The 23,363-nt window shown below is 35.7% G+C and overlaps 1 protein-coding gene across 2 annotated transcripts in view; it reads left to right on the forward strand.

Moving 5' to 3' along the window:
• LOC126753770 (opioid-binding protein/cell adhesion molecule homolog) overlaps positions 1 to 23,363 on the forward strand; it is a 301,684-nt gene that overhangs the window by 160,181 nt on the left and 118,140 nt on the right. For both annotated transcript variants that reach the window (XM_050465467.1, XM_050465466.1), the window contains 4 exons: positions 2,855 to 3,013; positions 8,227 to 8,355; positions 9,874 to 10,008; positions 14,324 to 14,473. In XM_050465467.1, coding sequence (XP_050321424.1) covers positions 2,855 to 3,013; positions 8,227 to 8,355; positions 9,874 to 10,008; positions 14,324 to 14,473 — 573 coding nt within the window. The remainder of the gene's footprint in view (positions 1 to 2,854; positions 3,014 to 8,226; positions 8,356 to 9,873; positions 10,009 to 14,323; positions 14,474 to 23,363) is intronic.

A 23,363-nucleotide genomic window follows, 5' to 3' on the forward strand; every position in this document is an offset into this window, starting at 1 on the left:
AAAAAAAACAGAAATGCAAAACAAAAAAAATTTTTAACCTTACCCCTCTTAAGGAAATGCGTAAAAACCGATTATTGTGCTGAACCACTGTCCTTTACCAAAAAAAACCTCTGTTTTTCAATAGCGCGCATATTTTTATTTTCGGACAAATTTATTTATATTTTTCCAGTTATTTATGCATGTGCTGCTGAGAACAATTACGACAGTGTTTCCGACAAAATTATAAAAATGTTTTTGTCGTATCTGAGATGAGTTTTTAAAAATGGCATTGTCCTCATGGAAAATAACTACCGTATGCATGCACATTGCATATTAAAATTTAAATTTAGTACAATATTTGACTGTATTATACCCTGAACAGGGTATATTAATTTCATATGAAGTTTTAACACCCAGAAGGAAGTGTCGAAGACCTTATAAAGTATATAATATATATAAATGATCAATATGATGAGCTTCGTCGATTTAAAAATGTCCGTCTGTCTGAATATCCGTCTGTGCAATCTTCGCAAAAATTATTCCAATTGAATTAGTTCAGCGTATACGTACCAAACAAACTGAATGATCGAAATCAAGTTCTTGTAAGGAGTCTTTTGTATTTGTGAAAGGTATTTTAGCTTCGATGCAACGAACGAAGTTAGCGATTTTCCTTAGGAACTAGGAATGACTGAAATGTTCGTGAAAAGAATTTTAAAGATAATTTATATTTTACCAGTTCTGGGCTTAAAACTACAATATTAATAAAATAAAGGGTGATCCATTTCGAGGTTCTCTACTTTTTCAAAGAATAAACACAGAAACTTTAAATTTAATGTAGAATATTAATCATCATTCGAAAGAACATAACTTGTCATTTGGTTTTTAAGAGTATCTCTTTCAAATGTTGGCCGCGACTACGTCTAATATAATCCATCTATTGGGTCCAATTTCCGATGACTCATTCGAGCATCTCGACTGGTAACTGGCGAACGACACACGTAATGTTTTGATCCAAGGACTGAATCGAAGCGAGATTGTCCGCATGGACTTTAGGCTTAACATATCCCCACAGGAAAAAGTCCAACGGTGGATACCACATCATTCTTGGTGGCCAATCGACAGGCTCAAAACAAGAAATTATCTGCTCTCCGAAGTGTAATAAATCCATGAAATGTGCAATGTATGGTAAGTTGCGCCCTCTTGATGAAATCACCGAAATCACGAGACATCACATAGTCGGTTTAACAGCGGGTAACGGCGGCATTGGCGGTTACGTTCTCATCACCATCACTTTCTTTCTTGCACAAGCTGTATTTTTAACGCTTTCAATTTTAGTTCTCGATAAGAAATGCGCCAAGTCGTTCCATACGTCAGTCCAAGTTGCTGCGAACGGCGCCGGATTGACTCTCCACGGTCTTCGTGTACATTCTCAGCTACGGCTGCTATATTTTTTTCACTGCGTGCTTAAGTAGTCTATTATTATCCAATAATGAATGCTGGGTCTTAATATGGGTGATGGTGTTGCGAATCGTAGACTCAGTAGCTGAATATATTGACCGTAAATTGAGCGAAGCATGTGAAACACATTCTTTACACAACGCGAATTTTCGTAATACTCGTAAAGTTGAATGATTTGTAAACGTTGTTCCCAAGTTAGTCTTTCTATGATAAAATGCCAAACAATACTGAACAAAAATAACATGACAACTTAAGACGACTCACGAGTGATCTGTCAAAAAAGGTTATTGAAAAAAGTACCTCATTTAACTATGAAAACCACTGTTTATTTAGATCATTTTTAGTTGAAAAATTCTTACTGAGATTTAACACAAAAATTCTCAACTTAAGTAGAAGTGCATTGTATACATATTATGCGATCCTCTTCTTTAAGGAAAATTATTATTGACAGCTAAATATGTTTACAGCGTTATGAATATTAATTGATCGAAATCGCCACTAAGAATGGCAAAACAATTTTCTCTACCATTGAGAGAGTATCGTAAATTAGAGGCCCAATTGATAAAACAAAAAACAATTAACACTTTCATTGCCAATATTATTATTATTTATATATTCATATTTCCGAAGTATAATAAAACAGATTCCAAATACTAAATTTTTAATTAGTTGTGCGCCTTTGAAATTGACTATGGTCATTATGGTATGAATAAATTGTTATAATATTATATATTGAGTAAACTTTATATATAATTTATATATAATAAGATCGGTAGATAACGCTACATAACATAGTCTTAACAAAGCAAGCAATACTTGTATAATCAGCATAGAATTAGAGCATGATCCGATTAATTCAACAGTTAACTTGTAGACCTTATCTAGGAGATATACTATAACTATATTTATGTAATATATAATATTTTACTAAGATGTTTTCCCTTCTCTTCTTCTTTTCAATTGCAAAATTCTTGTTCTTGCTATTTGGCAAAAACAACACTCAAAAACTAAATGTGAACTGATGGTTTTTGTCTGCGTGGAAAATCTGAATGTTATTAAAATTTTCTTGCCATTCTATCTAATATAATAATGACAAACGCAAACTGAAAATCATTTCAATTTTCACTGTGCCCGGCCCACAACAACATCCCAACATGACACGCCAATCTGCCCGCTGGCAAATTTTAACATTTCAACGCTGCTGCTGCTGCATGTCTATAACATCTGTTGCATCATGATGATGTCGACCATGGCGATTTCGCTGACAACATAACAATGATTGCGAATATTATGTCACTGCCGTGCAACGCTGTACAATGCAACACCAACATTACAATTCTGACTGTTGTTTCCATTACTGTTTTATTTGTTTCGTTGCTGTTACGGTATTCGCTCTTCCTACATTTCGCGTAAGCAGTGCCACCGGATATTCTCGATTATCCCACCAGCACGGACATGGTGATACGAGAGGGCGCGAACGTTACGTTGAAATGTGCAGCAGTTGGCTCACCAACACCGACCATAACGTGGCGTCGTGAAGGTGGTGAGCCCATACCGCTGCCCAACAATACCGAAGGTGAGTAAATAATATGAATACATTTTTGAGTGACTTGCTACATCAAATATAAAGTTGTTGATAATAAATAAAATTATGGAAACTTTACGAAAACGCTGAGAATGTTAAGTCGTGGATTGAAATTTTGTACTAAAGAAAACATACATTTCTTTTAATGTTATGAACATTTAAATCAATTATAATGAACTAGATGGAAGGAGATGGTAGCTGACAAGAAAATATTCTGAATCTAATAATGAAAATAATAATGTGAGCTTAAAGTGATCTCTACAAAATTGTTACTTCTTATAGCGTTTCCCTTAAATTTATTTTGTTTTTAAATAGAATATGCATAAAAGGTGGTAGCTTTCTCTTAAATTCAACGTCTCAATCAACATTTATTGAAAAATGAGGATTTGAGAATATTGAAAGAATACAAAACCAGTTAACGAAAACTGGTGCATAATATTTAACTTCATTGTGGCAACTACTTGAATTCTCCTTGAGATCACCGTTAGCTATGATATTTTACTTACTTTCATAGATCAGCAAGTTCGCACTTTCCTTTCCACAATTATTGCATGTTTTCACTTTCCAATTATATATAACAACTAAGGAAGGGATAAGCTCGGGTGAAACCGAATATTTTATACTCTTGCAACTTGCAAGAATCAAAGCCATGGAAATTTTTTAAGGTGTAAAACCAATCATATAGACTAAAGTCAGTAGTTATATAGGGGCTAGGCTAAGTCTTCGCTAAAATTTATCTATTTAAAGTACAAAGATACAGTGTTATGAATAAAACACAACCACTTATTTTCATTGAGATAATTCACATATTGGCCGATATATGCAGTACAAAGTCACCCGGAAGTTCGAAAATCTTTACACAAGGTGCGATCCTAAGAAAACAGGACTTCTTGAATCTAGCGCCCTTGGTGGCGCCATTTATATGTCGACTGGTGTGTTAGAATCTGCTATCTTTATCGATTGTCCAGTGAGAATTTCATGACAATTTCAATTTAGGTGCCAGTAGGTTTGTATTATACGTGCCAAAATGAGCTTCGAACAAAGCGCCAACATTAAATTTTGTTTTAAAATTAGTAATGCTTTTACCGAAACGTTTCAATTGATGAAACAAGTTTATGGCGATGATTGTCTATCCCATAGCAGAGTGCACGAGTGGTTTCAACGTTTTCAAAGTGGTCGTGACATAAATAACGAACAACACATGGGCCAATCAAAATCCGTGGTCACCGGAAATTCCATCATAACTGTGCATGAATTCATCAAAAATCAGCCGAAATTATCATTAAAATTCATATTGAAAATCATAGAAATGGAATTGAACATCTGCAAAACATGGATTTATCGCATTTTGAACAAACATTTGGGTTTACGAAAGGTGTGTGCACGGTTTGTTCCGCACAAATTGACTGACGACCAAAAATTGCTCAGAATCCAACATTCAAAGAACGATTACTTGCCTAAAAATCACATTTTAACCATTAACCACTCCCCGTGTTCATCTGATATGGCACGGTGCGACTTCGTCCTTTTCGGAAAAATATATTTGCCCATGAAAGGAAAGCGTTATACAGACCTAGAAGCCATTCAAAAGGCATCCACCGGCATACTGGTGGCCATACCGGCCAACGAGCTAAAACACTCGTTCGACACGCTTTTGGACCGTGCAAAAAGCTGTATTGAAGCAGAAGGAGACTATTTTGAATAAAATAAATTGATTTTGCCGAAAAACCATTTGTTCTGTTTTTTTAAGTCCTGTTTACTTTGGAACACACCTTGTATAACCCAAATGAGATCAATGTAACTATGCTAAATAACCTCCTCAATATAGTAATGTAAAATGATGAATTTCCTTTTACTTAATCTATTATTTACAATTTTATATTCCTGTGTTAGGAATCGTTAAATATTCCAGTGATTCTGAAATGGTTAACTTTTCCTTTTATAGAGAAAAGTTACCAAATACAGCACATAAAATAAAATCCTATTTTTGCATAATTCAAGTAGACATCAGATGCGTGATACCTAGTTGGATTAACCACTAATTTGAGAGCCTGATGAAAGTGATTTCGACACCAAAAACAGAAAATAATATTTGAAATACATATGTACATACCTTTGTGATTTAAGAAAAAAGAAAATTGAAAGTGAAATGATTGAAACAATAGAAAAAACTATTTAAACACATTGGAATAAATTTTGTTGAAACGGAATTGCGGACAACAAAAATTGCGCATCCAAATCAATTATTATATGTGTCAGCTTGTCATTTGATTACAAAGCAAATCATGAAGTTATTTATTTCGAAACTATGCATCTAGGTTTATCTCAGTAATTACAAGCGCACATCTAAAATTTTTCTATGACAATTGAGCAATTCACAACCTGTCGTAAAGCATCGTAAAATCGTAAAATTATAAAAAAACAAGTGTAAAAATTTATAATTTTACGATGCTTTACGACAAGTTGTGAATTAAGCAAATTGTTTTAGATGAGCTCATTGTACTCGTATTCTGCACGAAATTGTACGTATTTTCATTGATTTCCGCATGTAAACCATGTGATGGCCAAAACTGAGTGGGACATGAGTAAAAATGAAATTATTTCAATTATTTTTTATTTGGAGATCTATGAATATGAAAACCCCGAACGCCATTAGCAAATTACTGCATTTTTATTGTATGCACATTTATGATGTATATTTTCCAAGGATACGCATCCCAATTGCAGAGCAATTAGTCCTCATATATTGTGATTGAAAACCAAATGAAGTTTTAATTTTAGTTGAAAAAGTTCTATGAATATTGAAACAAATTTCGGTAGTTTCAGCTGACATTTAATTTCAAATGCATCTAGTGAGTATATACTATTAAATTTAACTAAGGATTGAAAAAACTTATTTCATGTCAAATTAGTGATTATTTTTGCTATTTCTATCAAATCAATTGCGCGTTTGGAAAAAAATTCCATATTGAAACCGAAAAATACTTAACTTGTATTTGCAATTAATATAATAATTACCTCTAGGTTGGATTAGGTTAGACGGCTGATCAAAGATCGCACATAGACTGATATTTGCAGTCCTTTGTGAAGCCATAGAAAAGAAAAGCTCTTGTGTTTGAACTTGTAAAAAGCAAACCGCTTAGTAGCCCATACAAATTTAACTGGCGTTTAATTTCCACTCCCGTCAGTTTGGTGGGATGTCTGAAAATATGCGTTCCTTAAAGTTTAGGTCTCGATCTTCAAAAAGCGTGACAGTTAAGAGGGACAGTTAGGAAGGAATGCGTGACTTGATATCGATCTTGGGTCAAAATGCTTTTGCGACAGCGCATATACCGATGGTGGCTCAGCGCTGGTCAAATTTCCACGAAACCCAGCTATCTAGTATTAGAACACATGAGGATACGGGAGCATCGACCCGCTCCCATACTAGTCTTTTTACAAATACACTATATGCTATTGTTAGCGAGGTTAGGCACTCCTTGATTAACATTGAACTCACTGTTAATGAAGTTCAAGACTTCTCTGAAGGAGACTGCATTAAGACTCCTTAGAACATAATGGACTTGACTATGGTATCGTAGAGCCAGAAGTCCACTTTCGGTGAGAGGCTGCACCTTTGCCAATGGCTCCTCTGCAGCAGTATAAGTCTATCGATGCCTTTTTTGTTCTCCTTTCGATATTCGGCTTCTATGAAAGCTTTCTATTCAGGAGTAGCCCTAAGTATTTCACTGTATCCGACGGTTTCAGAAGGATGTCTCCCATTTAAGGTACCGGTGTCACTGGTATCTTCTGTCTACTAGTATATAAAACCATCTTGACTTTACTTGGGTTGAAAGCAATATCACTTTCGACTGTCCAATGTGTTACAAGACAGGCAGGATCCATAGAAGAAGAGAGATAACTCCACCTTGTGGGATTCCCCAACTCACATTTCTTCGAGCGCGTGCGATGCGTCATTTCGTTCGATCACTCTGTCGCACAGAAAACTGAGAATGAGGTGTTAGAGGTTTGATGCAACCCTAAGACCGTCCAGATCAGTATGGACTTCTTCCGACAGGCTTCTTCAAGCCATTACAGTATTCAGTATCCACAGTTTTTACAATAAGCCTGTTGCGCTCTTCATAGATAATCCTAGGAATGCGCTTCCTTATGTACCAGTTCATCAGATTCTCCACAGATTTTAGTAAGAAGAGGATAAACTGATGGGCTCAACGTCCGTGGATTTTTCGCAGAAGTTTTCCATGAGGTCCTCTTTGCCTCTCTTAACTTGGACTAAAATATTACAAGTCCTAGGGGCTTGTTGAATAAACGTCTGCAGAACGTTCGGACTTGTCCACCAGATTTGTTTCCCTCTACCCTTCGATACTTTCAGCGACAATTAGCCATCAGCCATTTATGATGAGTGCCCTCCCATCTTACTCAGACCTCAGAATGCCAAAACCACCAGTTCACGGTTCAACCAATTCCTATAGAGTTAATACTATTCAAAATTCAATTTCAAAGCTAAGATCGTCCAGGAGTTGAACGGCCGGTGGTCATTTAGCGTTACGCAAAATTTATCAATCTAGAGGCCGCCTGCACTGTCCTTATTTATCTGTAAAACTTAGTCTTCTTTACTCTGGACTTTTAAAAGATGCTCGAAATTTGATCGACAAGCAGAGAGATCGGAAAACGCCTTGGGGTTAAATTTGCGGTTAACTTCTGGTAAAAAATTAATTTTGAGAAAAACGCATTTAATACTAAGCTGATTGAGCTGATTTAATCGAGAACCTACCTTTAGAAAGCTATAACTCCAAAAATATTTCATATATATATTTAAAACTTAAATATTGTTCTTTAAGTATACACTATCGATTTTTGCAACAAATTGTTTTTTTTTTTTTGTTTTCAAAATGTCACACATATGCACCTCTTAGATATTACGGAAGCTACTTATACGCCATGTATACTGAAAAAGTTGTACAAGCAAATAAAAAAATAACAGAAGAAATTTAGTTGGTTAGAGCCGTTATATCGCTTACTTAACAATTATAATGAATATTCACATTTTTAAAATTTCAAATAATAAACAAATCAACATAATTCTTAAAATTGTCCATCTCTACAAAATCTCACTAATTACTTGTATTCTATAAATTTACATTTAATAAAAATAATTTATATTATGTTTTCGAAATACCTATTTTTTTCTTCTGTCTTTCCAGTCATCGCCTACAATGGCTCCTACCTGACGATCACTAAAGTACAACGCCTTAATATGGGTGCATATTTATGCATCGCCTCGAATGGCATACCTCCAACGGTCAGCAAGCGTGTACTGTTGGTTGTGCACTGTAAGTATATCTACTAAATTAAATTAACTTCTAAACTTGTTTAAGGAAAGGTCAAGAATATATAAATGAATATATAAATGATCAGCATGACGAGCTGAGTAAACTTAGCCATGTCGTCTGTAATACATATAGCTGCCATGCAAACTGCTCGATCGAAATCAGGTTGTTGTAAAGAATCTTTCGCATTTGTGAAGTGTCTTATTGCTCTAGTGCAATAATGATCAGGATGACTAGGCAATTTGAAATCCTTAGATCTTAGAGTAAAAAGGGGTTGAGTCAGGTAAACATTTTTCTTAGCCCTCATATATCTTTTAGAAAGATTTTTGAACTATCGGCTGACTATAAATTCCATATATCGGCCAAAATGTGAGCTTTCTTAAAATAAACGGGTAATAAACTTGTCCCAGCGCTCTCATAACTAATTTTAGGATTTTCAAACATCCGGTTGACATTTATACTTTTATATTGTTTTTGGTATTTTACTGAAACTCAGAAAGCATCTGCTTCTTTTAATAATTTAAAAAAATAAAGTCGGGTCAGTACTACACCTACCTCCCATATCCTAATGAAGGATTTTCAAACTTCCGGTCGGCCTTACGCCGCGCAATAATAATGCAACTTATTGCTTGAGAACTGTTGTACTCGTATAAAAGCTAAATGATTTGCTTGTAGAAATTTGGAAGTCTCCATTACGGTTTAAAAAAACTGGTGAGGCAACTAATGGCTTGCCTTAAAGAGTTTAGAACTATCAGTAACTAAAGATAAACTCGCAATTCTCGTATTCTAAAAGGCAAAACGATAAATTTTAGGTGCAGCGAAACCCATAAAAAAGCTCCCGTTATCAAATCTTATGAGCTGACAGAGCGCATTGTCGCTAATAGAAAACTCCTTAGGGGCTATATTTTTTCACATCAGTTAATAGAAATGTCTGAAATTTTGAGCTACCAGGTGTCTAAGCTTTGATCTCGCACCGGCGGGACAATTAAGGATAAAATGTTTGGATGTTGCTGCCTTTTTTTTCAAAAAATTCTACAGTCGGCGTACACTAAGATTCTCAGCCTTACCGTGTGAACACCAAGAGGAAATAGACCAGTTAGAAGCCACAAAACTAGTGAAAAGCTAGCCTTACTGAAGGCAAAGAGTTTAATGCACTTTTTGTGAACCGCTTTGGACAAAAAACATCTAAGATCTGGCACCCATACTAATGTTACTTGCAACACCTATTGGAAATCATCGGAGACCCTACAAATTATATAAATAAATGATCAACCCCGACCTTAGTCGATTTATACCTATCTGTCTGTCTGTATATACGCAAACTTGACCTTCCGTTTCTTATAGTCTTAGTTATAGACCTGAAATTTCGCACACATCTTTTCATCCACACAACATATTTTTCATTAATGGGATCGCCGATATCGGTCCACTATAGCACGCAGCGTCCATATAAGCTGATCGATGAGAATCAAGTTTTTGTACGGAAAACTTTTTATTTTTTATATTTTTACTTTCTTACAGTTCCGCCAATGGTTTGGATACAAAATCAGCTAGTCGGTGCTGCCACCGGCCAAAACATAGCACTTGAGTGTCAGTCAGAGGCGTATCCAAAGTCTATAAATTACTGGACGAAAAATTATACGATCATTGTACCAGGTAAGTAAAAAGAAAGTCATTTAAACTTAATTACAAATAATTAGAATTTTAAAATTTGATTTTCAACTAAGTAACTTAAATTAGGTGAACAAAATAGTCTTTTTTATATGAAGTAGTTAGCTCTAGAAACAGAAACTACAACGGATGTTTAATTAATATCTTGTCAGCCATGTTTTAACCGCAATCACACATGTGGACAGCAGCACACACAAATAGACACACGTATATTTAGACTCGAACAGACAACTATTGCTAATAAAGCGAGTAAATACTAGGGAGAAGAGTCACCAAACAATAATACTCACATACTATGGATAAGAAGTGTACGTGTGCTATAAAATAATTGCTAGGAGAGTTAACAAAACAGTAGGAGAAAATGGTATGGACACAGTCCATCAGTGAGCGCTGCACGAATCGTAAAAGCATCCGCTCTGAACGCCTGCACATTGCATTGCCACCGAGTTGTTTCCGAGAATAAAAGTGTAATGTCCGAAAACGTATATACATAGCAACTAATATTTATACAAAATAGATGACAAATACAACAAATGACAAAACCGCTAGTGAGTGGTTGAATGCAAAGGTCTTTTGAGGGTTGAGTTAACTTCTCGTATAACCCAAGTGACAGACAAATGACATAAAGGACTGAACGAGATAAAATTAAATTCGACCATACCACAAAAAGTTTACCTTTAGACTTAGAGTTGACCTCAATACAGATGATTTATTTCCAGCGGCTAATCTTTTGAGTTTTCAGGATGACACAAAATCAGTAGTGGCTATCTTTGACAGGTGCTGTGAATGCGTTGGCAATTTTATGGTCAATTCATGCAATTTTCACTCAAAAACCTGCTATGAACTTTATATACGTTTTCGTCCAGAACAGTCTCTTTTCACATAATACATGTAATCGATTTTGAAACCGTCCTATATTAGAAAACAGACGAACATTACTTCAACAATCCACCAAATTTCAAAAAAAAAAAAAACTTAGACCATTTCAGATTTGTATTCGTGCGTTATTTGTCGTTTGCGTCAATTCGTCGAAATTTTTTAATAATTATTAGTTTTTAAATAAAAGTGCATTCAGTTTACATAAAGTGCATTCGGCGATGATTGTTTGTCAGGAGAAAGTGTTTTTAATTGGTACAAATTATTCATTAGTGAAAACCATTTTGTAAGATCATTTGGGCCTAAAATAGTGAAAGCATGATTGGTTCCAAAATCACTCAATTTCTCGAATAACAGTGTTGCATTAACGCCTGTGGAACAATGCTTTCCGACAAGCAGGAAACTTATTAACGATATGTCTATAAGTGAATCTATGCTTACGACCCGGAAACAAATGATCAATCCGCCGAATATCGTGGCAAAGGTGACCCGAAGACTAAAAAATACCTCAAAGCAGATCAAAAGTCAAGGTTCATTGATCATTCGTGTGTTTCGCCATATTTTCAACCAATGTCGTGGCGCGACCTCGGTAATCACCTGATTTAGCTACGTGTGACTTCTGGCTGTTCAGCAAACTAAAACGACCACTCCGTGGAAATCGTTTTGAGTAAATTGAAGACATTAAACGTGAATCGCTACGAGGTGAGGCATTGAAGGCTATTCGAAATTGACTTTAACAACTGGATTAGGGAAAACGCACAAGTGTCTTGGGACACGGGCGATTATTTTGAGGGGGAGGACATAGATTTTGAGAAATGAATTAAGAATTTTAAAATTATAAACATTCAAAGTTTCCTATGTCAATAGTAGCAAGTACCATAAGTAGTGTATTTAAAAGCATAAATCCGATATATAAGTTTTCTGGGGCACCCTTATATACATATGTACATATATGTGCATTTATATTGTATTTTGTGGTGATTTTAGAGTCATATGCAAATAAGGTCGACAAAAATTCAAGAACTTAATACATTTTTGTGGTTGGGCGACAAACATGCACGCAAATAAATTAAAATTTCAAAATGAATCAAGTTCCGACGGGAGGAAATCAATTTATTTTTATTTTCTACATATCTGTACTAAACGGATTGCTTGAACTTCAACATATGAGAACAAGTATTAACTTAAAATATTTTAAATTTTCTAAGTGATGTCGATGTTAGATATTTAAATTCAGCGTAGAAAAAATTGCGTAAAAATACTGATATAGCCTCTATGGTAGATTCCTTTTTATACTCTCGCAACAATGTTGCTAAGGAGAGTATTATAGTTTTGTTCACATAACGGTTGTTTGTAAGTCTTAAAATTAAAAGAGTCAAATATAGGGTTATATATACCAAAGTGATCAGGGTGACGAGTAGAGTCGAAATCCGGATGTCTGTCTGTCCGTCCGTCCGCCCGTGCAAGCTGTAACTTGAGTAAAAATTGAGATATCATGATGAAACCTGGTACACGTATTTCTTGGCTCCATAAGAAGGTTAAGTTCGAAGATGGACAAAATCGGCCCACTGCCACGCCCACAAAATGGCGGAAACCGAAAACCTATAAAGTGTCATAACTAAGCCATAAATAAAGATATTAAAGTGAAATTTGACACAAAGGATCGCATTAGGGAGGGGCATATTTGGACGTAATTTGTTTGGAAAAGTGGGCGTGGCCCCGCCCCCTACTAAGTTTTTTGTACATATCTCGGAAGCTACTATAGCTATGTCAACCAAATTCTATAGAGTCGTTTCCTTCAGGCATTTCCATATACAGTTCAAAAATGGAAGAAATCGGATAATAACCTCGCCCACCTCCCATACAAAGGTTATGTTGACAAGCAAGGAAGGGCTAAGTTCGGGTGTCACCGAACATTTTATACTCTCGCATGATAAAGTGATAATCGAGATTTCATTATACGTCATTTATATATTTTTCAAATACCGTATTTTTGTAAAGTTTTATTCCGCTATCATCATTGGTTCCTAATGTATACATATATTATACAGAGAAGGCATCAGATAGAATTCGATATAGCCCATATTTCGTACGTGTCATCAGGGTGTTAAGAAAATATTATATACCGAATTTCATTGAAATCGGTCTAGTAGTTCCTGAGATATGGTTTTTGGTCCATAAGTGGGGGAGGCCACGCCCATTTTCAAATTGTAAAAAAAGGCTGGGTGCAGCGTCCTTCTGCCACTTCTTCCGTAAAATTTAGTGTTTCTGACGTTTTTTGTTAGTCGGTTAACGGACTTTTAGTGATTTTCAACATAACCTTTGTATGGGAGGTGGGCGTGGTTATTATCCGATTTCTTCCATTTTAGAACTGTATATAGAAATGCCTGAAGAAAACGACTCTGTAGAGTTTGGTAGACATAGCTGTAGTAGTTTCCGAGATATGTACCAAAAACTTAGTAGGGGGCGGGGCCACACCCACTTTTCAAAAAAAAATTACGTCCAAATATGCCCCTTCCTAATGTGATCCCTTGTGCCAAATTTCACTTTAATACCTTTATTTATGGCTTAGTTATGACACTTTATAGGTTTTCGGTTTTCGCCATTTTGTGGGCGTGGCAGTGGGCTGATTTTGCCCATCTTCGAACTTAACCTTCTCATGGAGCCAAGAAATACGTGTACCAAGTTTCATCGTGATATCTCAATTTTTCTCAAGTTACAGCTTGCACGGACGGACGGACGGACAGACGGACGGACGGACAGACAGACATCCGGATTTCGACTCTACTCGTCACCCTGATCACTTTGGTATATATAACCCTATATCTGACTCTTTTAGTTTTAGGACTTACAAACAACCGTTATGTGAACAAAACTGTAATACTCTCCTTAGCAACATTGTTGCGAGAGTATAAAAATCACTAAAAGTGCGTTAACCGACTAACAAAAAACGTCAGAAACACTAAATTTTACAGAAGAAATGGCAGAAGAAAGCTGCACCCAGGCTTTTTTAAAAATTGAAAATGGGCGTGGCCTCGCCCACTTATGGACCAAAAACCATATCTCAGGAACTCCTTGACCGATTTCAATGAAATTCGGTACGTAATATTTTCTTAACACCCTGATGACATGTACGAAATATGGGTGAAATCGGTTCACAACCACGCCTTCTTCCAATATAACGCTATTTTGAATTCCATCTGATGCCTTCTCTGTATTATATACATACATATATGTACATTAGGAACCAATGATGATAGCGGAATAAAACTTCACAAAAATACGGTATTTGAAAAATATGTAAATGACGTATAATGAAATCTCGATTATCACTTTATCATGCGAGAGTATAAAATGTTCGGTGACACCCGAACTTAGCCCTTCCTTACTTGTTAACACATCATATTATGTTTTTATTTTGCAGGCGAGCACTTTGCATCTGAAACTTTTGAAAGTGGCTACAAAATTCCTATGCGTTTAACCATAACAGATGTTGACACATCGGATTTCGGTTCTTACCGTTGTGTGGCGAAGAATTCTCTTGGTGATACGGATGGCACAATTAAACTCTATCGTAAGTGAATGGTGAATATGAAAAGCAAATATTCTTACACAAATATCTATAATCACAGCAGCGTAATAGGAAAACACAGGCTTGTCAAATTTTGGAGAAGAGGCGTGTTTTTTTGATATACATATGTACTGTCATCGGCAAGTAGGCCATAAAAAAGAGAATATCGGTGAAATAATAATATCTGTGATCTTCGAAGTCAAGATGTTAAATTAATTTTTTTTTTAATAATTAGTGCATAATAAAAAACAATAAAGCATTTACATACGAAGCTTTTCTTTTATATTTCGTGATTTAGCAAGCGCAGTGTTGCCAACTGGCAACTTACAATTGCATCGTACAGTTTGAAATTGTTGATGTGTAACTCAGAATGTTTTGGCACAGTAACTCTAAATGTTCCACTCTTTCGAAAAAAGGGAGTTAAAACGTACACATTTTACGTTCCGTAAACTATTAATAAGGTGCCCAAACTGATATAGCAGGACAGCCATGTTACCTATCGTTAGACTGAGATAACTAGGGAAATAGCGGGAACAGCCTACATTCAATATTTATTGATTGTAAAATTTTTTATTTCACGTATTTCATTTTTTTCAAAAAAAGACTCGAGTCATTTGGTCTGGAGAAATGTTATAAAAAATAGCGATACTCCGAAACACGTTTTTGACATCGAACAGACGATGAATTGTGAATTTACATATATGTTATATGTGAGCCCGAAAGTAAACATCAGGCGAATGTATGGGTGTTTCCAGTTGAGCCGAATCAAACAGCAAATGGTTGTCTTTGTTTTTTTTTTTTGGTAAACGTCGCAACCATACCACTAGAACAATATAGAATAGCATACTCTGAATAGTACACAACTATTTTCAAGAAATCAGGAAACCCAATCGCCGAGGACGAATCACACATCACCAAAACAATGCGGACTCTCTCACATCGAATGGAACAAATGCTTTTTTGAGCACTCAAAACATCGATTCGATGATTCATCCTCTGTATAGTCCTTATTTCGCACCGAATGATTTTTTTTTTTTTATTTTAATTTTTTTTTCATTCTTTATTTTCTGAAAGGCAAAAGTGCTTTCACAATTGTTTAAAAAAAAAGTTTATAGATCTTAACAAGATTTGTATTTATTTTTGTTCTTTAGCCTTAAAAACAACCCTCGCATACTAACAGAATAACTAAAAGAAGTATCCAAAAAAAGAAATTGTAATTTTTTAATATCCTTCTTCTGAAAAGTATAGTGTTCTAAGAAAGTTGTATTATTATTGTGTAAGGCTATACTAAAAATCAATAAATAACACAGAGTTTCCCAACGTATTTCATTTTCTATGGTATGTAACTTAACCAATTGGAGATTTGAGTTCGAAACCTTAACAAGCCCTAGTTCTTTAAGTAAACACTAAGGCTATTCGCGTTTCGGACCTTCTTCGGCGACAAGCAGAAGGTTTCAAGACCGGATCATACTTTTGTAAAACCCCCAGAATTGATCCCGTGAGCCCGACGGGATGAGGATGGAGCAGACAGTTCATTGCCCGACCATGGAAAAGTTCGCCCCAGGGAGAACAAAGGAGTGAAGCAAATGTGTCTGTTAGTGAAAATATCTCCTGTTATTAGAAAAACAGGCGTTGCATTCACGATGTGGCTCCCACGGCAGTCATAACTTTCTAATCGTAAATAATTTCGTCTATCTTGTAACCAGTATTAGCACCAACAACAACTTCAGCCTCGAAGTCCAACACATAATAACTCTTGCCGACAGGTGCTACTTCGGACTGAGTAGGCAAGTAAAGTCCTCTCTCGACGAACAAAGACCAAAGTCTACAAGTTTGTGATCATCCCCGTCCCGCTATATTTTGAAGAAGCATGGGCGATGAAAACATCTGATGAGTCGACCGTACCAGTTTTCGAGAGAAAGGCTCTGCGTAAGTTTTTATGATTAGATGGGAAAGGACCTGGTTACAATTAGAATCTTCAATTGGTGCTAAAGAGCGAAAAGGAAGAATGATTGGTGCGCTGTTGCAAACTAGGTTATAACCTCGTAAGCGGTGTCTACGCCAGTAGAGAAAGGAGAAATTCCATCAGTTCTTCAAGATATAGTCGAAGAGGGCTCTACTCCGTATCAGTTTACTTAGAGTACTATAATGTACTATTTACAGTAGACGTACTTTGATTACAGGCCGGGGTCTACTGTGTTAAAATAACATACTCGTACAAACATACATATATCACAATGCCCTTACAATTAATTAGTACTGCGCTGTTGTATTCTACATACAAGTATGATTATTTGTATTCTAAATTATATGTATATTTTCAATGTAGATAGCTAAATATTTTTGCTAGCTCTGTATGTTCTACCAGAGCAACTAAACAATTTTAAGGAAACATACACAAACATATATATATATATATATTAGGGTGATTCAAAAAATTTTTTTTTTTTTTTTTTCAATTGGTACTCGCAAAAATAGGTTCCTAGACACCTCTAAGAAAGCCTCTCCAAATATGAGTTTTTAATTGTAAGGGGAAGGTCCTCCGCCTAACGGTTTTCTATTTTTTCTTATTATCAGATAGAAAAATTTATATCTCGCTTCCAACTACTTGAAAAAATATCTTGTCAATTAGGTTTTATAGGAAATTGAATGCTCTAAAATATGGTCTCTTATGATTTTTTCGTAAACCCAACCGTTTAAAAGATATTAACGGTTGAAATTTGACTATTTTTGGAAAAATTCTTTATTTCTTATTAATTTTATAACTCAATGAAAAAAAATTATTATGAATAGATTTTTGGAGAGGCTTTCTTAGAGGTGTCTAGGAACCTATTTTTCAGAGTACCAAACGAAAAAAAAATTTTTTTTTTTTTGATCCACCCTAATATGCATTGATGTTTGACGATGAATATCTCGTAAACGCTTAACTTAATCGAAATATCATCGTAGACCATTTTTATAGAGCAGTAAATTTCCTACAAAAGTATGTGTTTCATCATTCATAATAATTTTTTTTCATTGAGTTATAAAATTAATAAGAAATAAAGAATTTTTCCAAAAATAGTCAAATTTCAACCGTTAATATCTTTTAAACGGTTGGGTTTATGAAAAAATCATAAGAGACCATATTTTAGAGCATTCAATTTCCTACAAAACCTAATTGACAAGATATTTTTTCAAGTAGTTGGAAGCGAGATATACATTTTTCTATCTGATAATAAGAAAAAATAGAAAACCGTTAGGCGGAGGACCTTCCCGTTACAATTAAAAACTCATATTTGGAGAGGCTTTCTTAGAGGTGTCTAGGAACCTATTTTTCGAGTACCAATTGAAAAAAAAAAAAAAATAAAATTTTGAATCACCCGAATATATATATATATATATAAATAAACTATTATCGTTGATTCTAGTAATCAGTCCAATTTTATGTAAAAAAAATCTCAGCTTTCTGATAAAAAAATTTTCAAACTTTCAAACGACAACTTTGCATTTTTTTGCTGTTTATCGGATCAGAGATACTTTTGAACACTGATTCTTATGTAAAATTTAACGAGGAATCGAATGGGAAAGTCAATTTTGAAAAAAAGTTGGTGGAAAAGCACAAAAAATGGGATTTTTGGAAAAAAAATGTTTTTTTTTTGGATTTTGAGCGACAACTTTGAATTTTTTTTTTGCTGTTCATGGGATCAGAGTCCCATATTTTTGAATACTGATTCTTAAGTAAAATTGAACGAGGAATCGAATGAAAAAGTCAATTTTGAAAAACCATTGGGGGAAAAGTACAAAAAACGGAATTTTTGGAATAATATGTTTTTTTTTATTTTTAAATTTTTTTGGATTTTGAAAAATATTTTTATCAGAAAGCTGAGATTTTTTTACATAAAATTGGACAACTGCAAAATTGTTTCACTCAATTTTGAGGTCGTTAAAATATAAAAGAAATAGTCATTTTTTTGTTTGATCTCAATTTGAATTGCGCGCCAAAAGACAATGGAGCATCTTTGACCACTAAAAAGTTTACAGATATTCTTATTTTGGTATATATTATGATATTCTAAAGTTTCGTCATTTGGCTTCAGTTTTTAGAGTTCAGTTTAGCAGAATTACAAAATGTCGAATTTACAAAGAATATTTAGCGTTTGTAGTTTGATACATATGTATGTATATATTTGTTGGAGTTACTTACAAAGCTGTGATTTTTGGTGAATTTCTTGGGTCCTTCATATATTCGCTTTCTTGACCGTGTCTAATCTGACAACAGCCAAAGAGCATTGCATAATTAATGTGGCACTAATTGTAATGGAGTTGAACAACGATGTACATACGAATATACTATACAACCACTCCAATATAACCATAAGCAACAAAGCATTTGCCTAAGTGTTTAAGTACTACTTTGAATTCATGTACAAGATACTCGTATGTTGGCCAGAAGCCTTAGACACTTAGGTCAATAGTCAAGTGGCTTTGTGGTTAGCCAGCTTTAAAGCAGATGTTAATTATTAATATGGGTGTTAGAAATTAAATCAAAAGATTTCGGTTTGCAAATAATTGAATTGATTTATATGCCAGATTACAACATTAATATTTACTAATGCCTTATGTTTGAAACCATATAAGAAAAACTTATTATTTCTAATTAATTAGCTAGCACATAGTTAAAAATAGTTTTACATGCAAGATTTCATGAAAGTTTTTTGGTTAATTAGAGAGTTAAATTTTATTTAAAATAATACGTACAGTACATATTGTGATTAAATACCACTTAATTCTATAGGAAAAGAAAACTTCTAAAACAAACAAAAACGGTTTGGGATGTCAATGAAATAATTTATTTCTAAGAAAATACATTCAATGCCATTATGTATGGAACTCGATTAATTTTACATGGTCACCACGAGCACGCTTGCAGAAGTGCAGATTCTGAACCCAATTTTTGACGGTTTTCAAGCATAAATCGGCCGAAAGACTGCCAATTGACTGGGCCATTTCAAGAAATAACACGTTCATCAAACTTGGTTTTCTATAAATTGATTGTGACATTCGCTGTGTGGCTTCTGGTGCCGTCCCGTTGGAACCACATATTGTAAAAGTGCAAATCATCCAACTCGAGCCAAAAATATACGACTAATAGAGTACATCCATGAACTTTCACAGGAATAAACAATTTCATTGATATCCCAAACCATTTTGGTTTCATTTAAAACAACTTTTGTATCGCTCTTATTGAAAAACCCGCTCTAAAAGTTGACTCCACTGACTCCGAATTTCGGTAGTTAATTTTAATAATTTCGACTCGTTGTTAGATCGTATGTCTTTCCGTAATAAATTAGCGAACCTTATTGAGGAAAAATGCCAAAAGAGCGAAAAAATGACGTGGTTTTCTGTCCCTATCGGTCTACTTTTGTAGTGCCCTATTGAAAAACCCTTTGTAATTTTAGTCGGAAGTTCAGAAGCGACTTAAGGTCAGTCTGAAAATATGAATAGTGTTTACGATCTTGGTATGTAATGGGGCATACCTCGGATGAAAAACCGCAATTTTGATAACAACTACAGCAAGCGTAAGGACCTAGAATTTCCGGTCCCTAAATTGGAAAAGTGCCTATGGCCACCTGGTTGATATCTTCGTAAAAGTAAAAGCTGCCATCACCGCCGTCCAAGCAATGCGATGAACAAGACGAGGAAGGAGACGAGTATGTTCATGTGACATTTACTACAGCGGCCGTTTAAAGGAGGTCAAATTAGATGTGGGATTCGTAGTGGGAAAAAGACTCAGTCGTCGAGACCTGGCATTCACGTCGGTGAATGAGCGTCAAGCTACAATCCGCAGAAGAGCAACATTTTTCAACATAACACTGATTTTTGACCACGGCCCGATGGAAAAGAAGGACAATATGACCAAAGATGTCTCTTAGGATCGGCTAGAGCGCGCTTATATTAACTGCCCCTACCACGATGCAAAAAATATCTTTGGCGATTTTAAGGCCAGAGTGGGAAAAGAGCGGATCTTTGGTACTTAGACGGAAAATTCAGTCTCCATGGCGAAAGCTCTCTAAATGGGTTGAAGCTGATGAATTTCGTAGGGGCCCGAAATATGGTTGTCTGTGGTACTAGATTCCAGAACAAGAATTTTCCTCAAGCTACTTGGCTGTCTCCAGATCAAAAGTTTCGAAACCAGGTCCATAGTGTTGCGATAGATGACTGACAAATCTCCAGTGCCTTTGACGTGCATACCATCCGAGGTCCTAACACCTCCGTCTCCATACAGAAAAGCACGTATGTCAAATAACACAGGGAACGTACGACATCGAGAAGCTACTATCACAACCGACAACGACTTGCACTCCTGTTCTGCTCTCTGAGAGCACTCATAACAACTCGGTATAAGGGAACTGTGGAACGGCATTACAAGCTCCTATCGTACAGCTTCAAGCAAAAACATTGGTTTTTTTCAGCTGGTACGATGAGAACTGTCGTGTCGCAGTAGATAGAAAGTAGACAGCCTCCCTCGAAATGCTGCGATCAACCACAACACGAGCAGGGCAGGTAGATACCGAGAGTTGAAGAGAGAAGCGAGACGTATTTGCAGACAAGAAACAAAAGAGGCCGAAATGCGTGATCATGAAAAGCTTGAAAAGCTGGCCGCCAGGGTAATGATCGAAAACTCCACGAAAAGATGCAGTGACTGACGGATGGTTTCCAGACCGGACCCTTGTAGGATCCAAAGTGGTGATCGGCTGATGTTCTGAGCATACTAAAGTTATGCAGGGAACACTTCTCGTTGTCTGCTGAATGGCAGTGAAAGTGTAACCTCTGGAGATGGCTGTCTGTAGAAAATAACTGCCTGAGGCGAATAACATAGCTGATGAATTAAGGATCGCCTCAGGAGAAGCTTTTGAAGAGCGACGGTCCCAGTTTTTTGCCAATATGAACTAGGGGTTTTACAAAATTCGCATTATGAGCTTGCCTACAAAATTTCACAAGTTCTCGAACAAAACGATGATTATTTGAACTAAGTTTAATGATTTTAACCATGCGAAATATCTCCTGTCATCAAACAAACAACTCGCGATATTGACATCATAACTTTGAAGTCGTAGATAATTTCGCACCAAAAATAATAGCGCAGGATTTGCCAACAGGTGCTACTTCGGACTGAGTAGGCTCTCGACGAACAAAAGCCAAATCTATAAGTCGCTCATAATTCCCGTCCTGCTATATGGTGCAGAGGCTTGGACGATGTCAACAACTGATGAGTCGACGTTGCGAGTTTTCGAGAGAAAAGTTCTGCGAAAGATTTATGGTCCTTTGCGCGTTGGCCACTTAAAAGTTTCATGAGCTGTACGAGATATAAAAATTCAGCGAATTAAAAGACAGCGGCTACGCTGGCAGGTCATGTTGTCCGAATGGACGAAAACACTCCAGCTCTGAAAGTATTCGACGCTGTACCCGCCGGGGGAAGCGAAGCAGAGGAAGAAAAGGAGAAACGACTGGCGCGCTGTTGCTAACTCGGCTATAATCGCGTAAGCGGTGTCTACGCCAATAAGAAGAAGAACCATGCGAAATAAAATATTGAATTGAACTGCAAAATAATAGATTTCTTTACTTAACATCATATATCTGGGTGCTTGCGTCGACAAAATCAAAGTTTCAGAAAAAAATTCACCGCACAAAATAGAATGTTGCAGATATTTCATCGTCATATTCCTTGAACAATGTTTATATTGGTGCCACATCGAGTTTATGGAATTCACAAGATCACGGCACAGGGAAAGAGCATAATCAATGTGAGTACATAAGAGAGAAATGATACTTTATTCGATATTTTAACTTTTTAGAAGACGGCGTTATAGGAATAGATCTCAGAAAAATGTAGACACTTTTATTATTTTTTTTTATAATGCTTATCGATATTGATCGGTATTGCTCGAGAGCTAAGTCAACATGAATATTTACTTGACAAATGATAAAGATAAGACTGCAAAGAAAATATCCTGATATAATTGTATCCCGGTTAGCCTACTGGTAATTAATTGTAAAGATTTAATCACGCAGTCTTTTGCCTCTGCTGGCGGAGAAACAACTCTTTACGTATTATCAGTTTGCCTTCAAAAGACTTCAGGGTACAATTGTGTAATGCCACGGAATAGATTACTTCGAAAATGTTCCCATGGAAATTTTTAAATACTGCTGTGTAGTTTTGCTTAATGATTGCCAAGCAGTTGACAAGGTGTGGCACCTAGGCTTATTATCCAAATAAAGTTCTAAAATCTATGCAAGCTGCCACGATGATGAGACGGATCTAAGACCCATACGTGCTGGTGTACCTAAAAACAGCGTACTATACTCGTCCCTGATCAGATCTGACTCTGAAATTACGGCAATCTATGACACTGCACTGCTGGTGTGGAACGACTACCCTACTGCTTCTTTCAGCAAACTGTAGACGAAATTGATGGCTCGCCAAATAAAAAATTGCCAGAAATATTATGTACTATCAGTTGTCACCAACAAACATAAATTCAGAATATCTCAGGCTACGATTGACAAGATCAGTACTTGGACAGGTCACCTGAAAACCAGGAGAAACCAACAAGGATTAAGGTTCACGAAACTGCACTGGTTTCTAAAATCAATAATTATGAACTTCCAGAAAAGAGTTCTTTGCACAATACCTTTCTACCAAGTTGTTCAATAAATTTTGTAATTTGATAAGAAAAAACCATTTTATGATTTCAAATACACATTATTCAGTATAATCTCCCTGAACATTAATACACTTGCTCCAACGATCTTCCAATCTGTGGATCCCATCCCTGAAGTGATAATCCAGAAGGTCTGCAAAATACGCTTCAACAGCCATTACGACTACTTCATTTGATAAAAAACGTTT

The sequence above is a fragment of the Bactrocera neohumeralis genome, chromosome 3, assembly GCF_024586455.1.
Source record: "Bactrocera neohumeralis isolate Rockhampton chromosome 3, APGP_CSIRO_Bneo_wtdbg2-racon-allhic-juicebox.fasta_v2, whole genome shotgun sequence".
NCBI classification, from domain to species: Eukaryota; Metazoa; Arthropoda; class Insecta; order Diptera; family Tephritidae; genus Bactrocera; species Bactrocera neohumeralis.